This window comes from Erythrolamprus reginae, chromosome Z, assembly GCF_031021105.1.
Source record: "Erythrolamprus reginae isolate rEryReg1 chromosome Z, rEryReg1.hap1, whole genome shotgun sequence".
NCBI classification, from domain to species: Eukaryota; Metazoa; Chordata; class Lepidosauria; order Squamata; family Dipsadidae; genus Erythrolamprus; species Erythrolamprus reginae.
Window position 1 is genome coordinate 61,633,028 of NC_091963.1, and position 22,363 is coordinate 61,655,390.

Here is a 22,363-nt window from a genome sequence, read left to right on the forward strand (position 1 = left end):
AGGGGCTGGGGCATAGTGATCCTGCAAGGTCGTTAAAAAGTCTTGCCAAGGAACATCGTGGATTGAGACCGGGGCAAATAAAGCCCGAGCCATCTCAAACATCTCGGGACCACAGAATCCGAGAAAATAGGACCTCTTCCTATCCCCTGAAATCTCCGTGCAGCCATTGGAGATCAAGAAGCAGTCAAAACGGGCGACATAGGAGTCCCACGTCTCCCCTTGTGGATCAAAAGGGGCAAAAGTAAGTTGTACGGACATCCTCACTTACTGTCACTAACTGAGTACTGAATTCCGTGACAAAAGGCTCGAATCCTCGTCGCCAGTATAATAACTGAAGGCCTTAGCTAAACATAGCTTTATTACGGTTGATCATGCCAGAGGAGGCAGGTACAGGCTTAAGAAATTAACACAGAATCCAGCCTTTTATACAGCAGGCTGTCTGAGGCAGAAACCTCAGGGTATATTTGACCCAGGCACATAATGCATTCCATTGTTTTAATATTCTAGATCCTCTCATGAAATTGCCCACTCTTTCCTATATGACTAGATGCTATTTGAAAAATTATACATTTTGCTTTGGGTCCTCCTTTTTTTGATTTTGGTCAAATTCTGTTTTAGCTTGCCTCATGCTACTTTTTTTATTAGGATACATTTTTTTAATTTTTTTCCCTCCACACTTTACAGAAATACAAATTCACATACCTTCAAATTGGAATACAATATAATATATTATCAATTGTCAAATTCTTAGTCAAAATTCTTAATAGTTTATCTGTTTTGTTTTGATATACATCATTTATCTTGTGTTACTTCCTCTTCTAATTTTGTCATTCGGGTTTCAAAAATTGTTTTCCGTTCTCATTCGGGTTCAAAATGCTATTAGCTATCAAAATTTCTCTTGGCTATTTGCTTTTTTCTACTAAAACTATGCCATAGTGCTTCAGTCCATTTCTTATATTCTTACTTATCTCATTCATGTTTTTTAAATCCTCATTTAATATAACTGCCCTTTACGAGGAAAATTCCAAATTTACTTCTCTTCATACAACAAGAAAAAAAATTGGTTCATATCATGCCTTAAATCTAATTATAACATTAGAAATACAGGAGGAAAGGGTTATTATCAAGAATTTAAATTACATTATCTTCTTTCCGTGCTTAAACATTACTGTATTTTTCGGTGTATAAAACACACTAGTGTATAAGACACACCTAAATTTTAGAGGGGTCAGGGGTCTTCAAACAGCTTTAAGACTAGTGGACTTCAACTCCCAGAATTCCTCCACCTGTCATGCTAGTTCAGAAATGGGAGTTGAAGCCCACAAGCCTTAAACCTGCCAGGTTTGAAAACCCTTGCACCCCATAACTCAGGAGTCAGCTTGGAAAATAATAAAATTCTTAGATTGCCACTAGGTTTTTTTTTCCTTCTTCCCTGCTGATTTTTTGGCCCTCTTATCCATAATCTAGCAAGGAAAACCAACCAAAGGCCAATAGAGCTTCACTTCATTCCCCTCCCCAACTGGGCTGTTTCTTCTCAGGAAACAGAAGAGAAGCAAGAAATAAATGCAGCACTTAGACTAACATTGCTTCTCTGTCATAAAACTCTAACAGTATCTCTATGTGAACCTAGCATAGGAATGAATGGGCACAATTAAAACCATGAGCTCAGAATGGCAACTGGGATGTATTTCCAGACATACCAAAAAGCTGTCTAAAAAATAAAACCAAAGGGGTAGATAAGGGGTAGCTGTCTAAAAAATAAAACCAAAGGGGTAGATAAGAGGCTGGGCAGATTTTACACGGTATTTGATAAACTCCCAGATTTTACACGGTATTTGATAAACTCCCAGCCACATATATTGGACAAACTAACAGGAGAGTAAATGCACGTGTTGCAGAACATAAGAATGCATTAAGGAAAAAAGAAAAAACCTCCTCCCTTTTCCAACACTTCAAAACTACAGGACATGAAATTGATTTTGACAGTACCAAACTAATTTCCAAAACAGAACACTACAGCAAAAGAATAATCATGGAAGCCATCGAGATAGAAAAACATCCCCAAAATATGAACAAGCGGGATGATACCTCTCGCATACCAGACATCTGGAAACCAGCCATCAAACGTACCCCAGCCATAGAAACCAGACTCAGAACACACATTGCAAAACAATCAAGTAGCCTGCAAGCTCCAACTACTCAGGATATCAGGCCTAATCTACAACCATTAACTAATCAGCATACCTCAGCTACATCAACGACCCCAGATGTTACCCCACTGACGCACCAGGAAGTTTCTACACAGCAGCCAATTGCTGAGCCATCAAACCACACCCAGCCACCAGTATTTATAGAAGGAAGGCAGCTCAGGTCTCGCAGTGTTCACCCTAGAACAAGGACAGAAACACCAGCCTGAAGATGACGAGTGGGACCTCGTCGAAACGTCGCCAGAAATTTCCAAATCCTACACGGGAAGAAACCCGAATATACCAAGACCGTCATACCTGTACCCGTGAAAATCTACGAATATATATATATATTCGTAGACATATATACAATGCCTATTAGATAGATAGATAGATAGATAGATAGATAGATAGATAGATAGATAGATAGATAGATAGATAGATATAGATATAGATATAGATATAGATATAGATATAGATATATTCGTAGATATATATACAATGCCTATTAAGACCTTTATAATCCAATTTACAGGCTTGAAAAATATAGTAGCAAATTTATTTTTTATGTTTTATGAAGTGTACATTTGTACATTGATTGTCAGGAATACTAGCAGATTACTTTTGAATAGACAGAACAGCATCAATATGCTTTTAATTTTAAAAGTTACATTGATATTTAAATAAATAAATTAAATTGTTTTAAATTGTTTTATTTTTATTGAACCTTATTACAATTAAGCTACTTTGATTTTTCTTCAGTATGCAGCCTGATATGGTAATTGCAATGTACAATTATACATAGTTGAAAGTTGTCATTTAGATATATAGATATCCTATTTAGATCTTGTGCGTTAATGAAGAGGAAAGATTACTGACTTCTTCCTACTGGACTTCTATACTGATGCAATTATCTATTAAAATAAGACAAAAATTTAAAATATAATTGTTCTGTTTCAAAATATAACTGGTGTCATTTCTAGCCTTTAAATTATTGATTGATTGATTTATCAGATTTGTATGCCGCCCCACTCCATAGACTCGGGGCGGCTAACAACAATAATAAGACAATATAAACAAATCTAATATTTAAGTTAATTTAAAAACCCTATTTTAAGAAACCAATCATACATACAGACATACCATGCATAAATTTTATAAGCCTAGGTGGAAGGGAAAATCTCAATTCCCCCATGCCTGACGACAGAGGTGGGTTTTAAGGAGCTTACGAAAAGCATTCATTTCTATGTGGAATTAATTCTCATTCCAAATAGAATTTAGCATGATTCAGATTAATTCTGTCAATTAATTAAATAAATAATTGTAGTAATTTATAAATTATTTAATTAATTAGTTAGTTTTATTTCTCAAATTTATTTGCTGCCCATCTCATAGTTCCTATGATTCCAAATGGCTTGCATCAAGATAAGAGCAATATTAAATTATCATAAATAAGAATCGTAAGAGAAGTGGGGTGCCTTCTCTGTTAGTTTACCAATGGCTTCCATCCAGCAGTTTCTCCCTCAGGACCCCATGCTGGACAGAGTAGCTAGTTTTTAAGGCATTTCATGAGAAAGGGTAGATCTTACCTTCTGAGAGAAGCTAGTATATACTAATATTGTAATTTCTTACATAGTAGATAATTTGTCTTTCTCTCCCCCCCCCCTCCACTTTTTTTATTAGGAAGCATATGTGATGGCAAGTGTCAACAATCCCCATGTGTGCCGTTTGCTAGGAATTTGCCTCACATCAACTGTCCAACTCATTACCCAACTTATGCCCTATGGCTGCCTTCTTGACTATGTCAGAGAACACAAAGATAACATTGGATCCCAATACCTTCTCAACTGGTGTGTGCAAATTGCAAAGGTATATTAACAACAAACTCCATCTAGTTCTCCAAAAATGTCTAGAACATTGACCTAAATTTAATTTGTTGCTCTGATCCAGCTGATGCCTATAAGCAGTTCTTGGTTTTTAGTTTCCACATGCTAAATTAAAAGTTCCCTTGCCATCTTGGATGTGTTTTAAAATTTAAATGCAGGTGCTTCTCGACCAACAGCCGTTTATTTAATGTCCATTGAAAGTTACAACATTCAGATTACAAGGCACAGTTACAAGATTCAGAAATAGTGTTTTATGGCCCATAAAGCACTTCCAGTCATTGTAAAATGTCACCCTTTCCCCCTTGCAATCAAATGATCACAGTCTGGGTACTGGTAATCTATTCACACATAAACAGTGGTAAAAATCCCTGCAATAATTTGATCTTGACTTGCAATCTTCCAGTCAACGGAAAAATCAGCAGGGAAGTTTGCAAGATATTGCTGCTTGCTGAGAAGATGCCCTCTTATCCCCTACTAAGGGAAGCTGAATTCCTTTGGTAAAATGAAGAAATGGAATTTGGATCCCAAAGATCTGAGCTGAATCTGAAATTCACCAGAGAAGGTATCTTTTTGTCTACACTGTTGGGAACTGAACTTGACAAGCAGCTCTTTTGCTCCATTTCCAATTCAGTAGATTGCTCAACAGTCACAACCAAGAATGCCAGGAATGTGTTTTTAATTAATACATATTAATGTAATTTTACTCTGCACATTCACTCATTTTTCAATACTGCTGAAAAAGCTACAGCTTTATTCAGACTACCTCAATAATCTTTAAATATAAAATTCATTTTCTAAATATCTTCTGTAATGTGGCTATAGATGTTATGTGGTGCAATAAGATGCTTTAACTGTTAACATGTTTAGGGAATGAATTACTTAGAGGAACGTCATTTGGTCCACCGTGATTTGGCTGCCAGAAATGTCCTCGTCAAAACTCCCCAGCATGTAAAGATCACAGACTTTGGATTGGCCAAATTACTTGGTGCAGAAGAGAAGGAGTACCATGCTGAAGGAGGCAAAGTAAGAGCATCAATTTATTCTTCCTTCTAGTTTTCTTTATACAATGTTTTGTTTTGTTTTCAGGTACTCAAGATCAGTTTTCAGTCCCTTTGGAGAGTGGTGGAAACTATACTGATAAATTATTTATGTGTAAATATACAGTGGTACCTCTACCTAAGAATGCCTCTACTTAAGAACTTTTCTAGATAAGAACCAGGTGCTCAAGATTTTTTTTGCCTCTTCTTAAGAACCATTTTCTACTTAAGAACCGGAGCCTGGAAAAATTTCCCAGGAAATTTGAGAGCGGCACGAAGGCTTGGCCAGTTTCCTGCCATTCCTCCTTTAATCCTGGCCATCTCGGGCTTTTCTGGGCTGCCAGAGGAGGCTTTCGGTGGCACTGAAGGAGGCTTTGGCAGTCCAGAGCGAATGAAGCATTTTCCTTTCTCTGGGCGCTTGGAGAGGGAATAAACAACTTTGCTGTGGTGACTCCTTCACACTACCTCCCATACACCCAGGGCGAGGATGCCTCCTGGAAAATCTGGGCGCAGAAAAGCAAAAGGAGGCGCTTCGCCCCGGCCGGATCAACTCAGCTTCAGCCAAACTTAGGAGTCACTACAGTGAAGGCAAGGCGCCCATTACAAAGTGAGCGAGTGAGAGGAGAGGGGAGCCCTTCAGCATGGGAAGGAAGAGGAAGAGGAAGCAGGTAGCAGCAGCAGCCTTTTGTTCAAAGGAGCGGGAGGTTACACCCTCTTGCCCGCCTGGTTTTCTCTCTCTGGCGCAGGGTATGGGAGGCAGCCTTGCGCCGGGTGCATGGGAGGCACTATATATACACACACACATATATACATACATACATACATACATACAAACATACCTCTACAGTGGTACCTCGAGATACGAGTTTAATTCGTTCCGGACCTGGGCTCTTAAGTCGAGCAGCTCTTATCTCGAACGACTTTTCCCCATAGGAATTAATGTAAATAATTTTAATTGGTTCCAGCCCTCAAAAAACTCACAAAGTTAGTCTAAATTATGCAGAAAGACATGTTTTTAATGAAGAAATGTACATGTACATATAAATGAATAATGAAGTTTCTTTCACTTAACTTGTAAACTTTCTTAAACTTTTAAATTTACATATGTTCAACTTCTCTGCCACCCAATCCTGTAGGACAGAGGTCCCCAACCCTTTTTGCACCAGGGATCGGCTTTAAGCGATCAAGAGAGGAATGGGTGAATGAATGGACGGAGGGTGGGAAGGAAGGAAGGAAAGAGGGAAGGGACAGGAACAGAGGAAGGAAGCAAGGAAACTTATGAAAGGGGAGAGTAAGAGAGGAATGAGTGAAGGGAGGGAGGGAGGGAAGAAGGTGGGAAGGAGAAAGAAAAGAAGAAATAGAGGAAGGGAAGGTAAAAGAGAGAAAGAAAAAGAGCAAGAAAGAAAGAAAGAAAGAAAGAAAGAAAGAAAGAAAGAAAGGGGGAAGGGACAGGAACAGAGGAAGGAAGCAAGGAAACTTATGAAAGGGGAGAGTAAGAGAGGAATGAGTGAAGGGAGGGAGGGAGGGAAGAAGGTGGGAAGGAGAAAGAAAAGAAGAAATAGAGGAAGGGAAGGTAAAAGAGAGAAAGAAAAAGAGCAAGAAAGAAAGCTGCAAGCCCCCCCCCCCGAGCCCCCCAGGCCGGCTGCAACCTTTTAAAACACGCGCGCCGCTTCGCAGCTGTCTCCTGAAGCCGAACGCGGAAGTTAGCGTTTGGCTTCAGGAGACAGCTCCTTGGCGCTTGTATCTCGAATTTGGGCTTGTAAGTAGAACAAAAATATCTCTCCCCTCCCAGCTCTTATCTCGAGTTGCTCTTAAGTAGAGCAGCTCTTATGTCGGGGTTCCACTGTACTTAAGAACTGAATTCATTCCGTGACCAGGTTCTTAAGTAGAAAATTTTGTAAGTAGAAGCAATTTTTCCCATATAAATCAGTGTAAAATCAAATAATGCGTGCAAACCCATTAAGAAAGAAATAAAAGCTTGGAATTTGGGTGAAAGGAGGAGGAGGAGGAGGAAGAGGAGGAGGACAGTCACTGCTGAAAGAAGAAGGTGAGATGAGAGGAATCAAAAAAATCCAAAACTTTAAGTCTTAAAAAAAAAAGGAGGGACTCTGAGGCGGTGAGGAGAAGCATGCGCCTCCCATACACCCGGCATGAGGCTGCCTCCCATACACTGCACAAGAGTGAGAAACCCAGGTAGGTGAGAGGGGGGAACCTCCCGCTCCTTTGACCGAAAAGCAGCAGCTACTGCTGCTGCAATCTGCTTCATCTTCCTTCCCATTTTGAAGGGCTCCCCTCTTCTCTCGTTCGCTCACTTTGTAGTCGGCGCCTTTCCTTCACTGTGATGACTCATCAGTTTGGCTGAAGCCAAGTTGATCTGGCCAGGGTGAAGCACCCCCTTTTGCCTTTTGCCAGATGCTCCAGGAGGCAACCTCGCGCCGGATGTATGGGAGACAGCATGAGGGAGTTACCACAGCAAAGTGGTTTATTCCCTCTCCAAGTGCTCAAAGAAAGGAAAATGCTTCGTTCGCTCTGGATTGCCAAAGCCTCCTTAAGCACCACTGAAAGCCTCCTCTGGCACCCCGTGTAATATTTTGAGTGTCTATGCGATGTTTCGGTGAAATCACATTCACCATCATCAGGCTAAAGTTATAAGCTTCATCCTGCTGTAAATATAGTTTGTTTGCAACTGCCATTTGTTCCTTATATATAGTAGTGGGGGTGGAGATTTGGTTTGAATGTAGCAAATAGATTGGGTGGCTATGTTTTAAGGATTTGATTGGTTGGTGGAATCTACCTTATATAAGTATCATACATATTATGAATTGCTGGCTATTCAGGTCAGTAAGGGGCGTACATAAGTGAACTAGAGTGCCTTCCGTCCCATGTCCTATAGTCTCTCCTATATCTCGTATTTCTTCTCTACTATATCCTCTATAACCTTCATTGTGTATTATTGTGTGTTGGACAAAATAAATAAAATAAATAAATAAATAAATAAATAAATAGCTGCAATGATATATATAATCTAACCAGTTGCAAGTATTAGTACATACTGTTATACAGTGGTACCTCATGATACGAACCCCTCATTATACAAACTTTTCAAGATACAAACCCAGGGTTCGGAATTTTTTTGCCTCTTCTTACGAACTTTTTTCACCTTACGAACCTGCCAAGCCACCACTGAGATTCCCCGGACTTTCGTTGCAAGCCATGCGCAGGTTTTTGCGATCCTGGGATCTTCTGAGGCTCCGCTCCATGGGAAACCCCACCTCCTGACTTCTGCGTTTTTGCAATGCTGTAGGGAAATCCCAGGAGGGGATTCCCAGGATTGCAAAAACGGGCGGTCTGCTGGGCAGAGTAGGGGGTACAAAAACAGGAAGAAAAGACTCATGGAGCTCAAAGGAGGAGAAAGGTGTGGGGGAGATGAGGAGAGTGAGGTGGGCGAAAACGGGAAGAAAAGACTCATGGAGCTCAAGGGAGGAGAAAGGTGTGGGGGAGATGAGAGAGAGGTGGACAAAAACGGGAGGGAAAGACTCATGGAGCTCAAGGGAGGAGAAAGGTGTGGGGGAGATGAGAGAGAGGTGGACAAAAACGGGAAGAAAAGGCTCATGGAGCTCAAGGGAGGAGAAAGGTGTGGGGGAGATGAGGAGAAAGAGGTGGGCGAAAATGGGAGGGAAAGACTCATGGAGCTCAAGGGAGGAGAAAGGTATGGGGGAGATGAGAGAGAGGTGGACAAAAACGGGAAGAAAAGGCTCATGGAGCTCAAGGGAGGAGAAAGGTGTGGGGGAGATGAGGAGAGAGAGGTGGGCAAAAACGGGAAGAAAAGGCTCATGGAGCTCAAGGGAGGAGAAAGATGTGGTGGAGATGAGGGGAGAGAGATGGGCAAAAACAGGAGGGAAAGGCTCATGGAGCTCAAGGGAGGAGAAAGATGTGGGGGAGATGAGGAGAGAGAGGTGGGCAAAAACGGGAGGGAAAGGCTCATGGAGCTCAAGGGAGGAGAAAGGTGTGGGGGAGATGAGGAGAGAGGGGTGGGCAAAAATGGGAGGGAAAGGCTCATGGAGCTCAAGGGAGAAGAAAGGTGTTCGCCTCAGCTTTGTCTGGCCCCCGCTTTTTTTTTTAAGCCTTAATATTTTGGATTCTCCTAATGGGCTTGCACGCATTATTGGCTTTTCCATTGATTCCTATGGGAAACATTGTTTCATCTTACAAACTTCTCACCTTACGAACCTCGTCTCGGAACCAATTAAGTTTGTAAGACGAGGTATTACTGTACTTTTTAAAATAATGAACTTCATTCATCTGCTTGCAATGGTTTCAATCTCTTTCTAGGTTCCAATTAAATGGATGGCTTTGGAGTCAATTTTGCATCGCATTTATACCCATCAGAGTGATGTTTGGAGTTTTGGTAAGTCTAAAAACATGCTGGGCTGATTCTAAATTGGTCGCTGAGCTGATTTTCAAGCTCTATAATATTTCTTGTTGTAGAGACACAGGGATAATGTTATGGAATTGCATCTCTCCAAAGAGCCCTTGATGCACAAAATTAATATAACAGATGGTTTTTAATGGAAACAAAATTTGGATCATTCTGTTAAACCTCTATTTGTTCAATATGTGTAGAAGGAGATTGTCGTTTGGGTTTGGAGTTTTTGGTTGGTTTGGTGTTGTTGTTTTTTTCATAAGCATTTAGTTACATGTTGGGGGGTTTTTGGATTTTCCCCGTGATATATTATCCAAAGAAGAACAAAGTATCACTGTGTTTGTCCAAACAATTTAGAGTAAGCAATAAATAACATGCAAACCAAAATAAGCCATTGGGACTCTAAAATATGCCAGGAAAGGAAGGAAGTTCAGCAATTAGTCACAATCATGGTTTTGTTATGTGCCTCTCTAAGCAAAAACACAAATAGTATAAAGTAATAAGATGAAACTATGGCTCTACCCACATATCTCTAGTTTTTCAAAAGAAATATTATATCAGGGAGTTCATGTTCATCTGATTGAAAGTCATGTGTGTAGTAATTAAAACATTGGACTGGAATCCAGGTTTACCTAACAATTCAAATTATATTGCTCAGTGATGAATTTCAGACTTATCATTTGAAACTTAAATGGCAAGTGGTCAGATAAATAAATACTACTCAAAATGCAGCCATGATAGTCTGAAGTTGTGTAGCTCAATGAAACAAGTCCTATATGTCATCAGCTTTTCAATAATGTTTATATTTCTCCCAAAGTTTCTGATTATTGAAAATCTAGGACTGTTATTTTTTGCAGCCCATGGTACTGGTAGTAATCACATACAAATTCATAAAAGGCAGGCTATATCATAAATTGCATATATTACAAAAAGAAAAAGAGGAATTTGGCTGTGTGCCAATTTAAAGTGCTGTCAAAATACTATTGGTTCATTAAATTAAAACAAAATCCTATCACAGTTCAAAAATTGTATTAAGACAATTTTTGAGAAAATTTAAGACAAAAAGTATTTTTTGTCTAAGACAATTATTCTATCTAAATTTTCCAAAAAAGAAGAATGTATTGGGTACTGATGTAAAGTGATGCTTTAAAGAAATTGAATAGTGTTGAAAGCAGTTTTTACTTTTGTGAACATTAGAAAATAATTTCATTCTTTGTAAGAAGATTATTTCTCCATGCTAATTGGAAAACAAACAAATGGTGTGTGAGTCCTTAGTGCTTTAAATAATTAACAAGTAATAATTTTCAATTCACTGAAACTTGTTTCTTGAACATGTCAAGTTTTTTATTATATGCTATTAGTATTTGGCTTTCTAGTTTACTGGCTGAGCCTTTCAACTTTCTATGGCGCTTTACATTTCAGGTGTCACTGTTTGGGAATTAATGACATTTGGATCTAAACCATATGATGGTATTCCAGCCAATGAAATTTCCTCTGTCTTGGAGAAAGGAGAACGATTGCCTCAGCCCCCCATATGTACAATTGATGTGTATATGATCATGGTCAAATGTAAGTCATTCCTATCTACTAGATCAAATTACTTTCACTTGTCTGCTTTAAATAGAGTATTTACTCTTCTAAATACATTTAACAGTTGACCATAGTTACAATTTATTTATTGCAAGCTTTCTGATGTTACCCTGTCTTCTGTTCGGTACAAAGTAATGTAAAGTTTTAGGTGGATTAATCTTACTCATATTCTTTGATAGTCTCTATGTATGGTGCTATCAAACTAAAGGCTGATGCTTCTTATGAACCACTTCCATTATTAAAGAACTTTTCTAAAAAAAAAGTAGCTTGAAAAGGGAAATAACTGATTATTCAATTGCAAAGATATATTTGTAGCAAAGGTCAATCTTGCCCTTTCTGACAACTCTTTCAGCTTGTCTAACCATTCACCTATAGTGGGAATTGAGGCGTCCTTCCATTTTTGTGCATACAGTAGTCTTGCTGCTGTTAAAATATATAAGATCAAACTTCCCATTTTTTTTATCTTTTTCCATTAAACCGAAAAAGAAAGTTTCTGGTTTCATCTTTATCTTTAAAAAAAAATAATTTTCTGCATTAAAATATGAATCTTACTCTAAAATTTCTTTGCTTTATCACATGTCCACCATGGTATACCATATGAAGTTTACAAATAATCCAGAATCCATTAGATTTGATTATGTTAGAATTGTTTAATTCGGTATTAGAGAAAGGAAAGATCCCGGAAACATGGAAAGAGGCCTTCATAATACTTATCTCTAAAGATGAACACAATAAGGACCAGATACAGAATTATAGACATACATCCCTTTTGAATACAGATTACAAGATACTAACAGCAATAATCGCAAATAGACTTAAAAAATATTGAACAAGATTATTCATCAGGATCAAAATGGCTTTCTCCCATACCGATATATCAGAAACAACGCAAGAATAATGTTAAATTCAATACAATATTACAATATACATATAGACAAGCAGGCCGCCTTTATTTTTGTTGATGCCCAAAAGGCGTTTGACAATTTAAACTGGCAATACTTCATACAACAGTTAAAACTAATGGATTTTAGAGAAAGTTTTATTAGGACAATTAAGGCAATTTAAGCCCAGCAGACTGCTAAAATCGTTATAGAGATTTAACTAACAAAATAAACATAGAAAAGGGAATTTGTCAAGGGGGTCCACTGGCCCCATTAATTTTTATACTGGTACTTGAAAGTCTACTAAGAAACATAAGAAGCAATCATACAATTAAAGGCCTAAAAGTTTAAAAAGAGGAATACAAACTCCAAACCTTTGCCGATCACATGGTTTTTATTGTCAAAGATCCATTAAAATCAGCCCAAAATTTAACTAACAAGATGGAAAAAATTAGCAAAGTGGCGGGCTTAAAAATTAATAAGGCCAAACCAGAGATATTAACCCAAAATATGACCCCTAATCAAAACACTTGTTTAGAAACAAAATTTACTAAAACAGTAAAATATTTGGGAATCACAATTTCTGCAAGATGTAACTCCCTTAAAAAGGACAATTATGATATCCTAACCCAGAAAATAACTGAGGAAATAGATTCATGGTCCAGACTTCAACTTCCTCTGATGGGCAGACTAGCGGTTATTAAAATGAATATTCTTCCAAAAATACTGTTTCTCTTTCAGACCATCCCAATTAAAGTAAAAAAAAATTCTTCATTAACTTAAATAGGATAAAATATAAATTTATTTGATTGAAAAGGAAAGAAAGAATAAAATTTAAATTAATGCAAGACCACAGGGTGAGAGGCAAAATGGGACTTCCTCACTGGAAAATTTATTATAAAGCAGCAGCTTTAGCCTGGTTGAGGGAATGGATCCTTCTTAGAGATAGAAGAATCCTCACTCTCAAAGGTTTTGATTTACAAATGGGCTGGCATGCTTTCGTTTTGGGGGACAAAGACAAAAAGTGTTCACATTTTAGACAACACTGATTTAGAGTTTATTAGATGCATGGACTCAAATAAGAAAGCATCACTAAAAAGCAAGTAGGATGCTTGGCTGCATAGCTAGAGGTATAACAAGCAGGAAGAGGGAGATTGTGATCCCCTTATATAGAGCGCTGGTGAGACCACATTTGGAATACTGTGTTCAGTTCTGGAGATCTCACCTACAAAAAGATATTGACAAAATTGAACGGGTCCAAAGACGGGCTACAAGAATGGTAGAAGGTCTTAAGCATAAAACGTATCAGGAAAGACTTAATGAACTCAATCTGTATAGTCTGGAGGACAGAAGGAAAAGGGGGGACATGATCGAAACATTTAAATATGTTAAAGGGTTAAATAAGGTTCAGGAGGGAAGTGTATTTAATAGGAAAGTGAACACAAGAACAAGGGGACACAATCTGAAGTTAGTTGGGGGAAAGATCAAAAGCAACATGACGAAATATTATTTCACTGAAAGAGTAGTAGATCCTTGGAACAAACTTCCAGCAGACGTGGTTGGTAAATCCACAGTAACTGAATTTAAACATGCCTGGGATAAACATATATCCATCCTAAGATAAAACACAGGAAATAGTTTAAGGGCAGACTAGATGGACCATGAGGTCTTTTTCTGCCGTCAGTCTTCTATGTTTCTATGTTTCTATCACTACATCCAAATGCCCAGATGGTTCACTCCAACAGAAACCGTAATTCATCCAAATGCCCTAGATCAGTGATGGCGAAGCTTTTTCCCCTCAGGTGCCGAAAGAGTGTGTGCATGTGCCATCACACACGTGCAAGTGCCCATATCCATAATTCAATGCCTGGGGAAGACAAAAACAGCTTGCTTCACCCTCTGGAGGCCCTCTAAAGGCCAAAAACAGCCTGTTTGCCAACTTCTGGTGGGTCCAGTGGAGCTGTGAGTTCTGCCACCTGCTTACTGGATCCATGTCCCTCCTGGCTGGTTTCGGCCAGCAGGGAGGTGACACGGAGCTGGGTCCAGGAAATGGTCAATGCCTCCTTGGGGAGGGGGTTCTTTCCGGCTCCTTATAAAGAGGCACTTGTGCACCCCCTCCTCAAGAAGCCTTCCCTGGACCCAGCCGTGCTTAATAACTACCGTCCAGTCTCCAACCTTCTCATTATGTGGAAGGTTGTTGAGAAGGTGGTGGTGCTCCAACTCCAGCGGTCCTTGGAAGAAGCCGATTATCTAGGTCCCCGGCAGTCCGGTTTCAAGCCCGGCTACAGCACAGAAACTGCTTTGGTAGTGTTGATGGATGATCTCTGGCGGGCCTGGGACAGGGGCTTGTCCTCTGTCCTGGTGCTTCGTGATCTCTCAGTGGCTTTCGATACCATCGACCATGGTATCCGTCTGCGCCGGCTGGAGGGGTTAGGAGTGGGAGGCACCGTTCTCCAGTGGTTCTCCTCCTATCTCTCTGGTCGGTCGCATTCAGTGTTAGTGGAGGGTCAGAGGTCGACCTCTAGGTCTCTCCCTTGTGGGGTGCCTCGGGTCACTCCTCTCCCCCCTGCTATTTAATATCTACATGAAACCGCTGGGTGAGATCATCCAACGGCATGGGGTGAGGTATCATCAGTATGCAGATGATACCCAGTTGTACATCTCCACCCCATGTCCAGTCAATGAAGCAGTGGAAGTGATGTGCCGGTGCCTGGAGGCTGTTGGGGTCTGGATGGGTGTCAACAGACTCAAACTCAGCCCAGATAAGACGGAGTGGCTGTGGTTCCTGCCTCCCAGGGACAATTCCATCTGTCTGTCCATAACCGTGGGGGGGAATTATTGACCCCCTCAGAGAGGGTCCACAACTTGGGCGTCCTCCTCGATCCACAGTTCACATTAGAGAAACATCTTTCAGCTGTGGCGAGGGGGGCGTTTGCCCAGGTTTGCCTGGTGCACCAGTTGCGGCCCTACCTGGACCGGGACTCACTGCTCACAGTCACTCATGCCCTCATCACCTTGAGGTTCGACTACTGTAATGCTCTCTACATGGGGCTACCTTTGAAAAGTGTTTGGAAACTTCAGATCGTGCAGAATGCAGCTGCGAGAGCAATCATGGGCTTCCCAAGATATTCCCACGTTACACCAACACTCCACAGTCTGCATTGGTTGCCGATCAATTTCCGGGCACAATTCAAAATGTTGGTTAAGACCTATAAAGCCCTTCATGGCATCGGACCACAATACCTCCGGGACCGCCTTCTTCCACACGAATCCCAGCGACCGGTTAGGTCCCACAGAGTTGGCCTCGACTCTGTCGTTTGGCGGGACCCAGGAGAAGAGCCTTCTCTGTGGCGGCCCTGACCCTCTGGAACCAGCTCCCCCCGGAGATTAGAACTGCCCCCACCCTCCTTGCCTTTCGTAAAGTTCTTAAGACCCATCTCTGCCGTCAGGCATGGGGGAACTGACACATCTCCCCTGGGCCTACACAGTTTATACATGGTATGTTTGTGTGTTTGTTTACGTTTAATAATGGGGTTTTTAGTGTTTTTAAATTATTAGATTTGTTCTTACACTGTTCTTATTATTGTTGTGAGCCACCCCGAGTCTATGGAGAGGGGCGGCATACAAATCTAATAAATAAATAAATAAATAAAATCATATTCCCGGGTAATAGATTGTTTTCCTCTATAGATATTTTCTTGTTTTGGATCAAATAACACTGGCCATTGTGCTAGTATATGTTCATGGGGTATATGTATTATTTCCCCACCTTCTGGGACATGGTCATCTGTTGGTTCTTTCACTTCACCTTCTGTTATAATATCTGGAGAAATGCGGCTATTATGTAGCCGCATTTGTGTAGTATTCATCATCTCATAATAAAATTGTGTTTTTTGATTAATATCTTTAAAACGTGCTACCCCCATAAATGTAGTTAAGCGTCCTCTCATACAAGACCTCCTACTGCATTTGCAGGAACAAATGCATAGGCATATAAGCCACAGAATAGGAACCATCCCCTAGCCAGATATAAAACCTATCCTAGAGCTTCAACTTATTCTTTTTCAGTTTATCTGTAGGTACTGATGGGTATACAACTTTTTCTAATTTCTTTTCCGGTGGTCGGTATACCACACAGTAATAAGCTGGTAATACATGTTTTACTTCAATTACCAGCTTCTTTCGATTAGTCCATTTAGTGAATCTAATTGGACTCCAAAATAAGGTAATTACTTTTGCAAGTTTGTAATTATTGGGTTTTATAATAACTCTCACTTCTTCAAATAAAAATTTTCCTGGTACTGGGACTCCCATGAAACATGTAGACATATCTGAAACTGTTGTTTCTCCTTTTACACAGAAAGAACTATTTAATGCTACTTTCATTAGTTCTAGAAAAACATTTCCCTCTTTCTTTACTACATCTACTGCCTCTCTTGTTTGTCTAACTCTTCTCTCTTTCACATAGCCAATTGCACATCTACCTTTTCATATGTAAGGCAGCTTCATTAGGATTTTGTTGCCACATAAAAATACAAGTTTAGAGGGTGCTTTTATTTCATGATATGGCAACTCTTCTATGATTCTGAATTACTTATATGAAGGTATATAATTTCCGTATTTCTCATAACATTGTCTATGAATAAATTCCATTCTATTGGTTGTATCTTTTCCCTCCCTTTCTGTATCATATGTATGATTTCACCTTGGATATCTTCCCATGTTCATCCCATCTCTGAAAGTAGGTCTAATACACACTCCAGCTTCCACGTCCAGATCTAGTTCAATTAGTGTTAGTGGTGTTATCTGTGTATACTGCTCCTCAGATTCAGTATGGAAACAAAGCTGTTGCCATGTCACTGGGTAACTAGGCAACACAGCTTCTGCCCCATCACTACTTGTGTATGCAATATGACACTCCACAAAACAATCACCAACTTTATTATCACATCCATACTGGATGTAGACTACCCCCCCCCCCCAGGGTCTTATTTGTGTATAGTATATTGTATCATACACTAATCTTCTGAATTCGTGGACTTACATCCACAGAATTCCACAGCATAGATTTTAACCACTCAGTGATGTCTTTCCTTAATACTATCAATACGGCAGTACATGTGAGAATTATTCCTAACCAGATGCACTGTTCTACCCCCCAAAATTCCATTTATTAAAAACAATAGTAGGCTGTCACTGCTTACTGCTTTTTTTTCTCTGGTTTCGGATTGGATTGCTGAAGTTCACTTATTCATCTGGCACTGTACTGGTTCCTTTACTTGGGAATTATGAACCCAGCTTCTTTCTCTGCTTCAGATAGCCATCTCTGTCATAATCAAAACTTCAAAAGGCCCTTCCCAGACAGGTTGCAGCTTATATTCTTTCATGTCTTTAACCAGGATCCAGTCACCACTCTTAAGATCATGCACCTTGAAGTCGAGTGGAGGAGTTTGTGATAACAGTCTTTCAGACGTTAAATGAGAAAAACACTACAACTATCCTCGTATATATTGTCTTAAAAATACATATTTTAATTCTATTCTAGGCATCCCCACACTCCCTGTATAAGTTAATCCAAACATCATTTCATATGGGGAAATACAAATAACCTTCCTTGGACTTGTTCATATACATAATAGTGCTAAAAGCAAACATTTCGTCCATAGTAGTTTTAACTCTAACATTAATTTTTTCAAGGTAGTTTTTATTGTTTGGGTTTTTTGTTCAATTTTCCCAGATGAAGTTGGGCAAAATGCCAGATAAAATTCCCAGGTAATGCCTAAATAATCCATTAACTGTTTTACTACCTGGGCCATGAAATGCCTACCTCTATCATTATCTATGGATTCCACCAACCCATATCTAGAGATTATTTCTTCTAAATGTATTTTCACTGTCATCCGCGCATTAGCCCGGGCACATGGAAAGGCCTCAACCCAACCAGTCAGGTGGTTCACAATTACAAGCAAATATTTTAATGTTCCTACCTGGAGCGTTTCGGTGCAATTGACTTGGATTCTTTGGAAAGGCTGTATAGCCAAATCTTGGCCTCCTCTATATTGTTGTTGCATAATTTTTCTGTTTATGTGAATGCAGTATATACATTTCCGCACCATTTGCATAGCAATGACACACATTCCTCTGCACATGTATTTGCTCTTCACAAAGTCTACTAATGCTTGTGTTCCCCAATGTGATCATTCATGTACCCTTTCAGGTATATTCCTCATAACAGTTTTGTTTACTATTTGCAAACCTTTGACCTTTTCCCATTTATATTGGTAGCCCCATCCTGAACCATTGCATCTTCTTCCTTTTTAGTGAATGTTGGAGTAACATCTCATTCTAAAGCAGGAATTAAAAATTATTTCTGTTTCTTTTTCTCCTCTTGCTGCCTCCTTTGCAGCTGCATCAGCCAATTTGTTTCCCAAAATTAATTTTGAAGTTCCCTTCTTATGTGCCTCAACATGTATTATAGCCAGCTGTTCAGGGCCTTCAGGTGCCTGCAACACAGCCTTAATAAACTCTATTTGCTTCAGTTCTTTACCTTTACTGGTTATCAAATCCCCCTCCATCCAAATTTTCCCAAATGTATATAATATTTCAAATGCATATTTCCAATCAGTATATATATTTCCCACATTATTTGCTAGTAATTTTAAAGGTTGTAATAAAGCGAATACCTCACATGTTTGAGCTGACCATTCTGATAGTAGTTTTCCAGAATACAGTACTTCATTCATATCCCCATTCACTACAGCATAACTATTCTTCCTTCTTCCATCTTCCACTTGAGATGATCCATCAATGAATAGATTTATTCCTCCTTCAATTGCACTATCTCTCAAATCTGCACATACTTCTGTCTGTAAATCAATCACTTCCACACAATCATTTATTTATTTATTTATTTATTTATTTATTTATTATTTAGATTTGTATGCCGCCCCTCTCCGCAGACTCAGGGCGGCTCACAGCAAAACAAAACAATTCATGACAAATCTAAATATAATTTAAAATATTTTTAAAAAACCATTTACTAAACAAACATATCTACAAACATACCATGCATAAATTGCATATGCCCGGGGGAGATGTCTCAGTTCCCCCATGCCTGACGACAAAGGTGGGTTTTAAGGAGCTTATGAAAGGCAAGGAGAGTAGGGGCAGTCCTAATCTCTGGGGGGAGCTGGTTCCAGAGAGTCGGGGCCACCACAGAGAAGGCTCTTCCCCTGGGACCCGCCAACCAACATTGTTTAGTTGACGTGACCCGGAGAAGGCCCACTCTGTGGGACCTAATCGGTCGCTGGTATTCATGCGGCAGAAGGCAGTCTCAGAGATATTCTGGTCCAATGCCATAAAGGGCTTTAAGGGTCATAACCAACACTTTGAATTATGACCAGAAACTGATCGGCAACCAATGCAGATTGCGGAGTGTTGGTGAAACATGGGCATACCTAGGGAAGCCCATGACTGCTCTCGCAGCTGCATTCTGCACGATCTGAAGTTTCCGAACACTTTTCAAAGGTAGCCCTATGTAGAGAGCATTACAGTAGTCGAACCTCGAGGTGATGAGGGCATGAGTGACTGTGAGCAGTGAGTCCCGGTCCAGATAGGGCTGCAACTGGTGCACCAGGTGAACCTGGGCAAATGCCCCCCTCGCCACAGCTCAAAGATGGTTCTCTAATGTGAGCTGTGGATCAAGGAGGATGCCCAAGTTGCAGACCCTCTCCGAGGGGGTCAATAATTCCCCCCCAGGGTGATGGACGGACAGATGGGATTGTCCTTGGGAGGCAGAACCCACAGCCACTCCATCTTACCAGGGTTGAGTTTGAGTCTGTTGACACCCATCCAGGCCCCAACAGCTTCCAGACACTGGCACATCACTTCCACTGCTTCGTTGACTGGACATGGGGTGGAGATGTACAACTGGGTATCATCAGCGTACTGATGATACCTCACCCCATGCCCTTGGATGATCTCACCCAGCGATTTCATGTAGATATTGAATAGCAGGGGGGAGAGGACCGACCCCTGAGGCACCCCACAAGGGAGAGACCTCGGGGTCGACCTCTGGCCCTCCACTAACACCGACTGCGACCGACCGGAGAGATAGGAGGAGAACCACTGGAGAACAGTGCCTCCCACCCCCAACCCAGCCAGCAGGTGCAGAAGGATACCATGGTCGATGGTATCAAAAGCCGCTGAGAGGTCAAGAAGTACCAGGACAGAGGATAAACCCCTGTCCCGGGCCTGCCAGAGATCATCCATCAATGCGACCAAAGCAGTTTCCGTGCTGTAACCGGGCCTGAAAACCGACTGCTGGGGACCTAGATAATCGGCTTCCTCCAAGGACGGTTAGAGCTGGAGTGCCACCACCTTCTCAACAACCTTCCCCATAAAGGGAAGGTTGGAGACTGGACAATAGTTATTAAGTACGGCTGGGTCCAAGGAAGGCTTCTTGAGGAGGGGGTGCACAAGCGCCTCTTTATAGGGTGTTGGAAAGATCCCCTCCCCAAGGAAGCATTGACAATCTCCTGGACCCAGCTCCGTGTCACCTCCCTGCTGGCCGAAACCAGCCAGGAGGGACACGGATCCAGTAAACAGGTGGTGGAACTCACAGCTCCAATGGCCTTGTCCACTTCATCAGGTGTCACCAGATCAAACTCTTCCCAGACAGGTGGACAAGTACGGGCCCCAGTCACCTCGACTGACTCATCGTCAGTCGACTCTGTTTTCCAATTGGAGTCGAGGTCAGCCCGGATCCGAGCGATTTTATCAGCGAAAAACGTGTTAAAATCCTCGGCACTGCTCTGTAAGGGCTCCCCAACTCCACCCTGGTTAAGAAGGGAGCGGGTCACCCTAAACAGAGCGGCCGGGCGGGATTCCGCTGATGCAATCAAGGCAGCATGATACGTGCATCTTGCCGCCTGGAGTGCCACTTTGTAAGTCTTAATAAAAGCTCTTACAAGTGTTCGATCAGATTCAGACTTACTCGTCCTCCATCGCTTCTCTAGATGTCTCTTCTGGCGTTTCAACTCCCGGAGCTCCTCGTTGAACCATGGAGCTCTATGGGGTCTGGCGCCACAGAGAGGTCGCAAAGGCGCAATCCGGTCAAGAGCCTCTGCTGCAGCCTTGTTCCAGGCCTCCGCAAGAGACTCCGCTGAACTGTGGACGAGTGCATCTGGAATAACCCCAAGCGCCGTCTGAAAGCCCTCTGGGTCCATCAGGCGTCTGGGGTGCAACATCTTAATTGGTTCCGCCTCCCTGCGGGGAAGGATTGGAGCCAGGAAGTCAAGCCATAGTAGAAAATGGTCTGACCATGACAAAGGCAACGCTTCTAAGCCCCTTAGTCTTAGACCATTACTCAGTTGCTCAGAGAGGAATATCATGTCGGGTGCATGTCCTCCCTCGTGAGTTGGACCCTGTACTACTTGAGTCAGGTCCATGGCTGTCATGGTGGCCATGAACTCCTGTGCCAGTCCAGAGGCTTTGACGAGTGACAGCAGGTTGAAGTCTCCCAAGACAATAAGTCTGGGGAACTCCACCGCCAACCCGGCTACCTCCTCGAGTAGCACAGGCAGGGCTTATGCCATGCAGCTGGGAGGCAGGTACATGAGAAACAAGCCCACCTGAACCCCTAAGTCCAACTTCACCAGGAGGGACTCGCAACCTGCAATCTCCGGAGCAACGAGTCTACGCAGGCAAAGGCTCTCCCCGGCTATAATAGCCACTCCTCCCCCCCTTCCCTGGGGTCGAGGTTGATGCCATATCTGAAACCCAGATGGGCAAATTTTTGAGAGAGGAACTCCTCCCTCTGGGCCCAGTCAGGTTTCAGTTGCACATGCCAGGTCAGCCTCCTCATCCAGGATTAAATCCCGGATGAGGAGAGCTTTATTTACCACCGACCTGGCATTGAGTAGCAGCAACCTGAGCCCAGGGCCAGGATTACACTCGTCACCAGTGACCAGAGTTGAGCTCATTGAGCTGGAACAAGGAATAGTTATTAAACAGTGATCCCTCGATCCCCTGGAACGGCTAACTCCGTGGCTCCCGCCATATCTGCCTCTCCCCAGCAACACCGGAATATTCCGACCCTCTGCCACCCCAGAGATCGGTGCCCCCTCCCCTCCTGCCTCTCCAGCATCAGGTGGCCCAAATATATCATTTATACTATTTCCATTCATCCCATCCCTGGCATAACCCCACCCACTCCAGCCATCCCACTCATACCAATCATTCATCCCATACACATTATTGCACCCACCCCAGTTATTCATCAGTTTTAAAAAAAACACCAATTGATTAAAAATAGATTAAATTAGAAATAGATTAGTGCACTAATAAAATATATTACAAA

The 22,363-nt window shown here is 41.5% G+C and overlaps 1 protein-coding gene across 2 annotated transcripts in view; it reads left to right on the forward strand.

Moving 5' to 3' along the window:
* EGFR (epidermal growth factor receptor) overlaps window positions 1–22,363 on the forward strand; it is a 337,156-nt gene that overhangs the window by 269,433 nt on the left and 45,360 nt on the right. For both annotated transcript variants that reach the window (XM_070729530.1, XM_070729531.1), the window contains exons 20-23: window positions 3,870–4,055; window positions 4,940–5,095; window positions 9,442–9,517; window positions 10,955–11,101. In XM_070729530.1, the coding sequence (XP_070585631.1) occupies window positions 3,870–4,055; window positions 4,940–5,095; window positions 9,442–9,517; window positions 10,955–11,101 (565 nt within the window). The remainder of the gene's footprint in view (window positions 1–3,869; window positions 4,056–4,939; window positions 5,096–9,441; window positions 9,518–10,954; window positions 11,102–22,363) is intronic.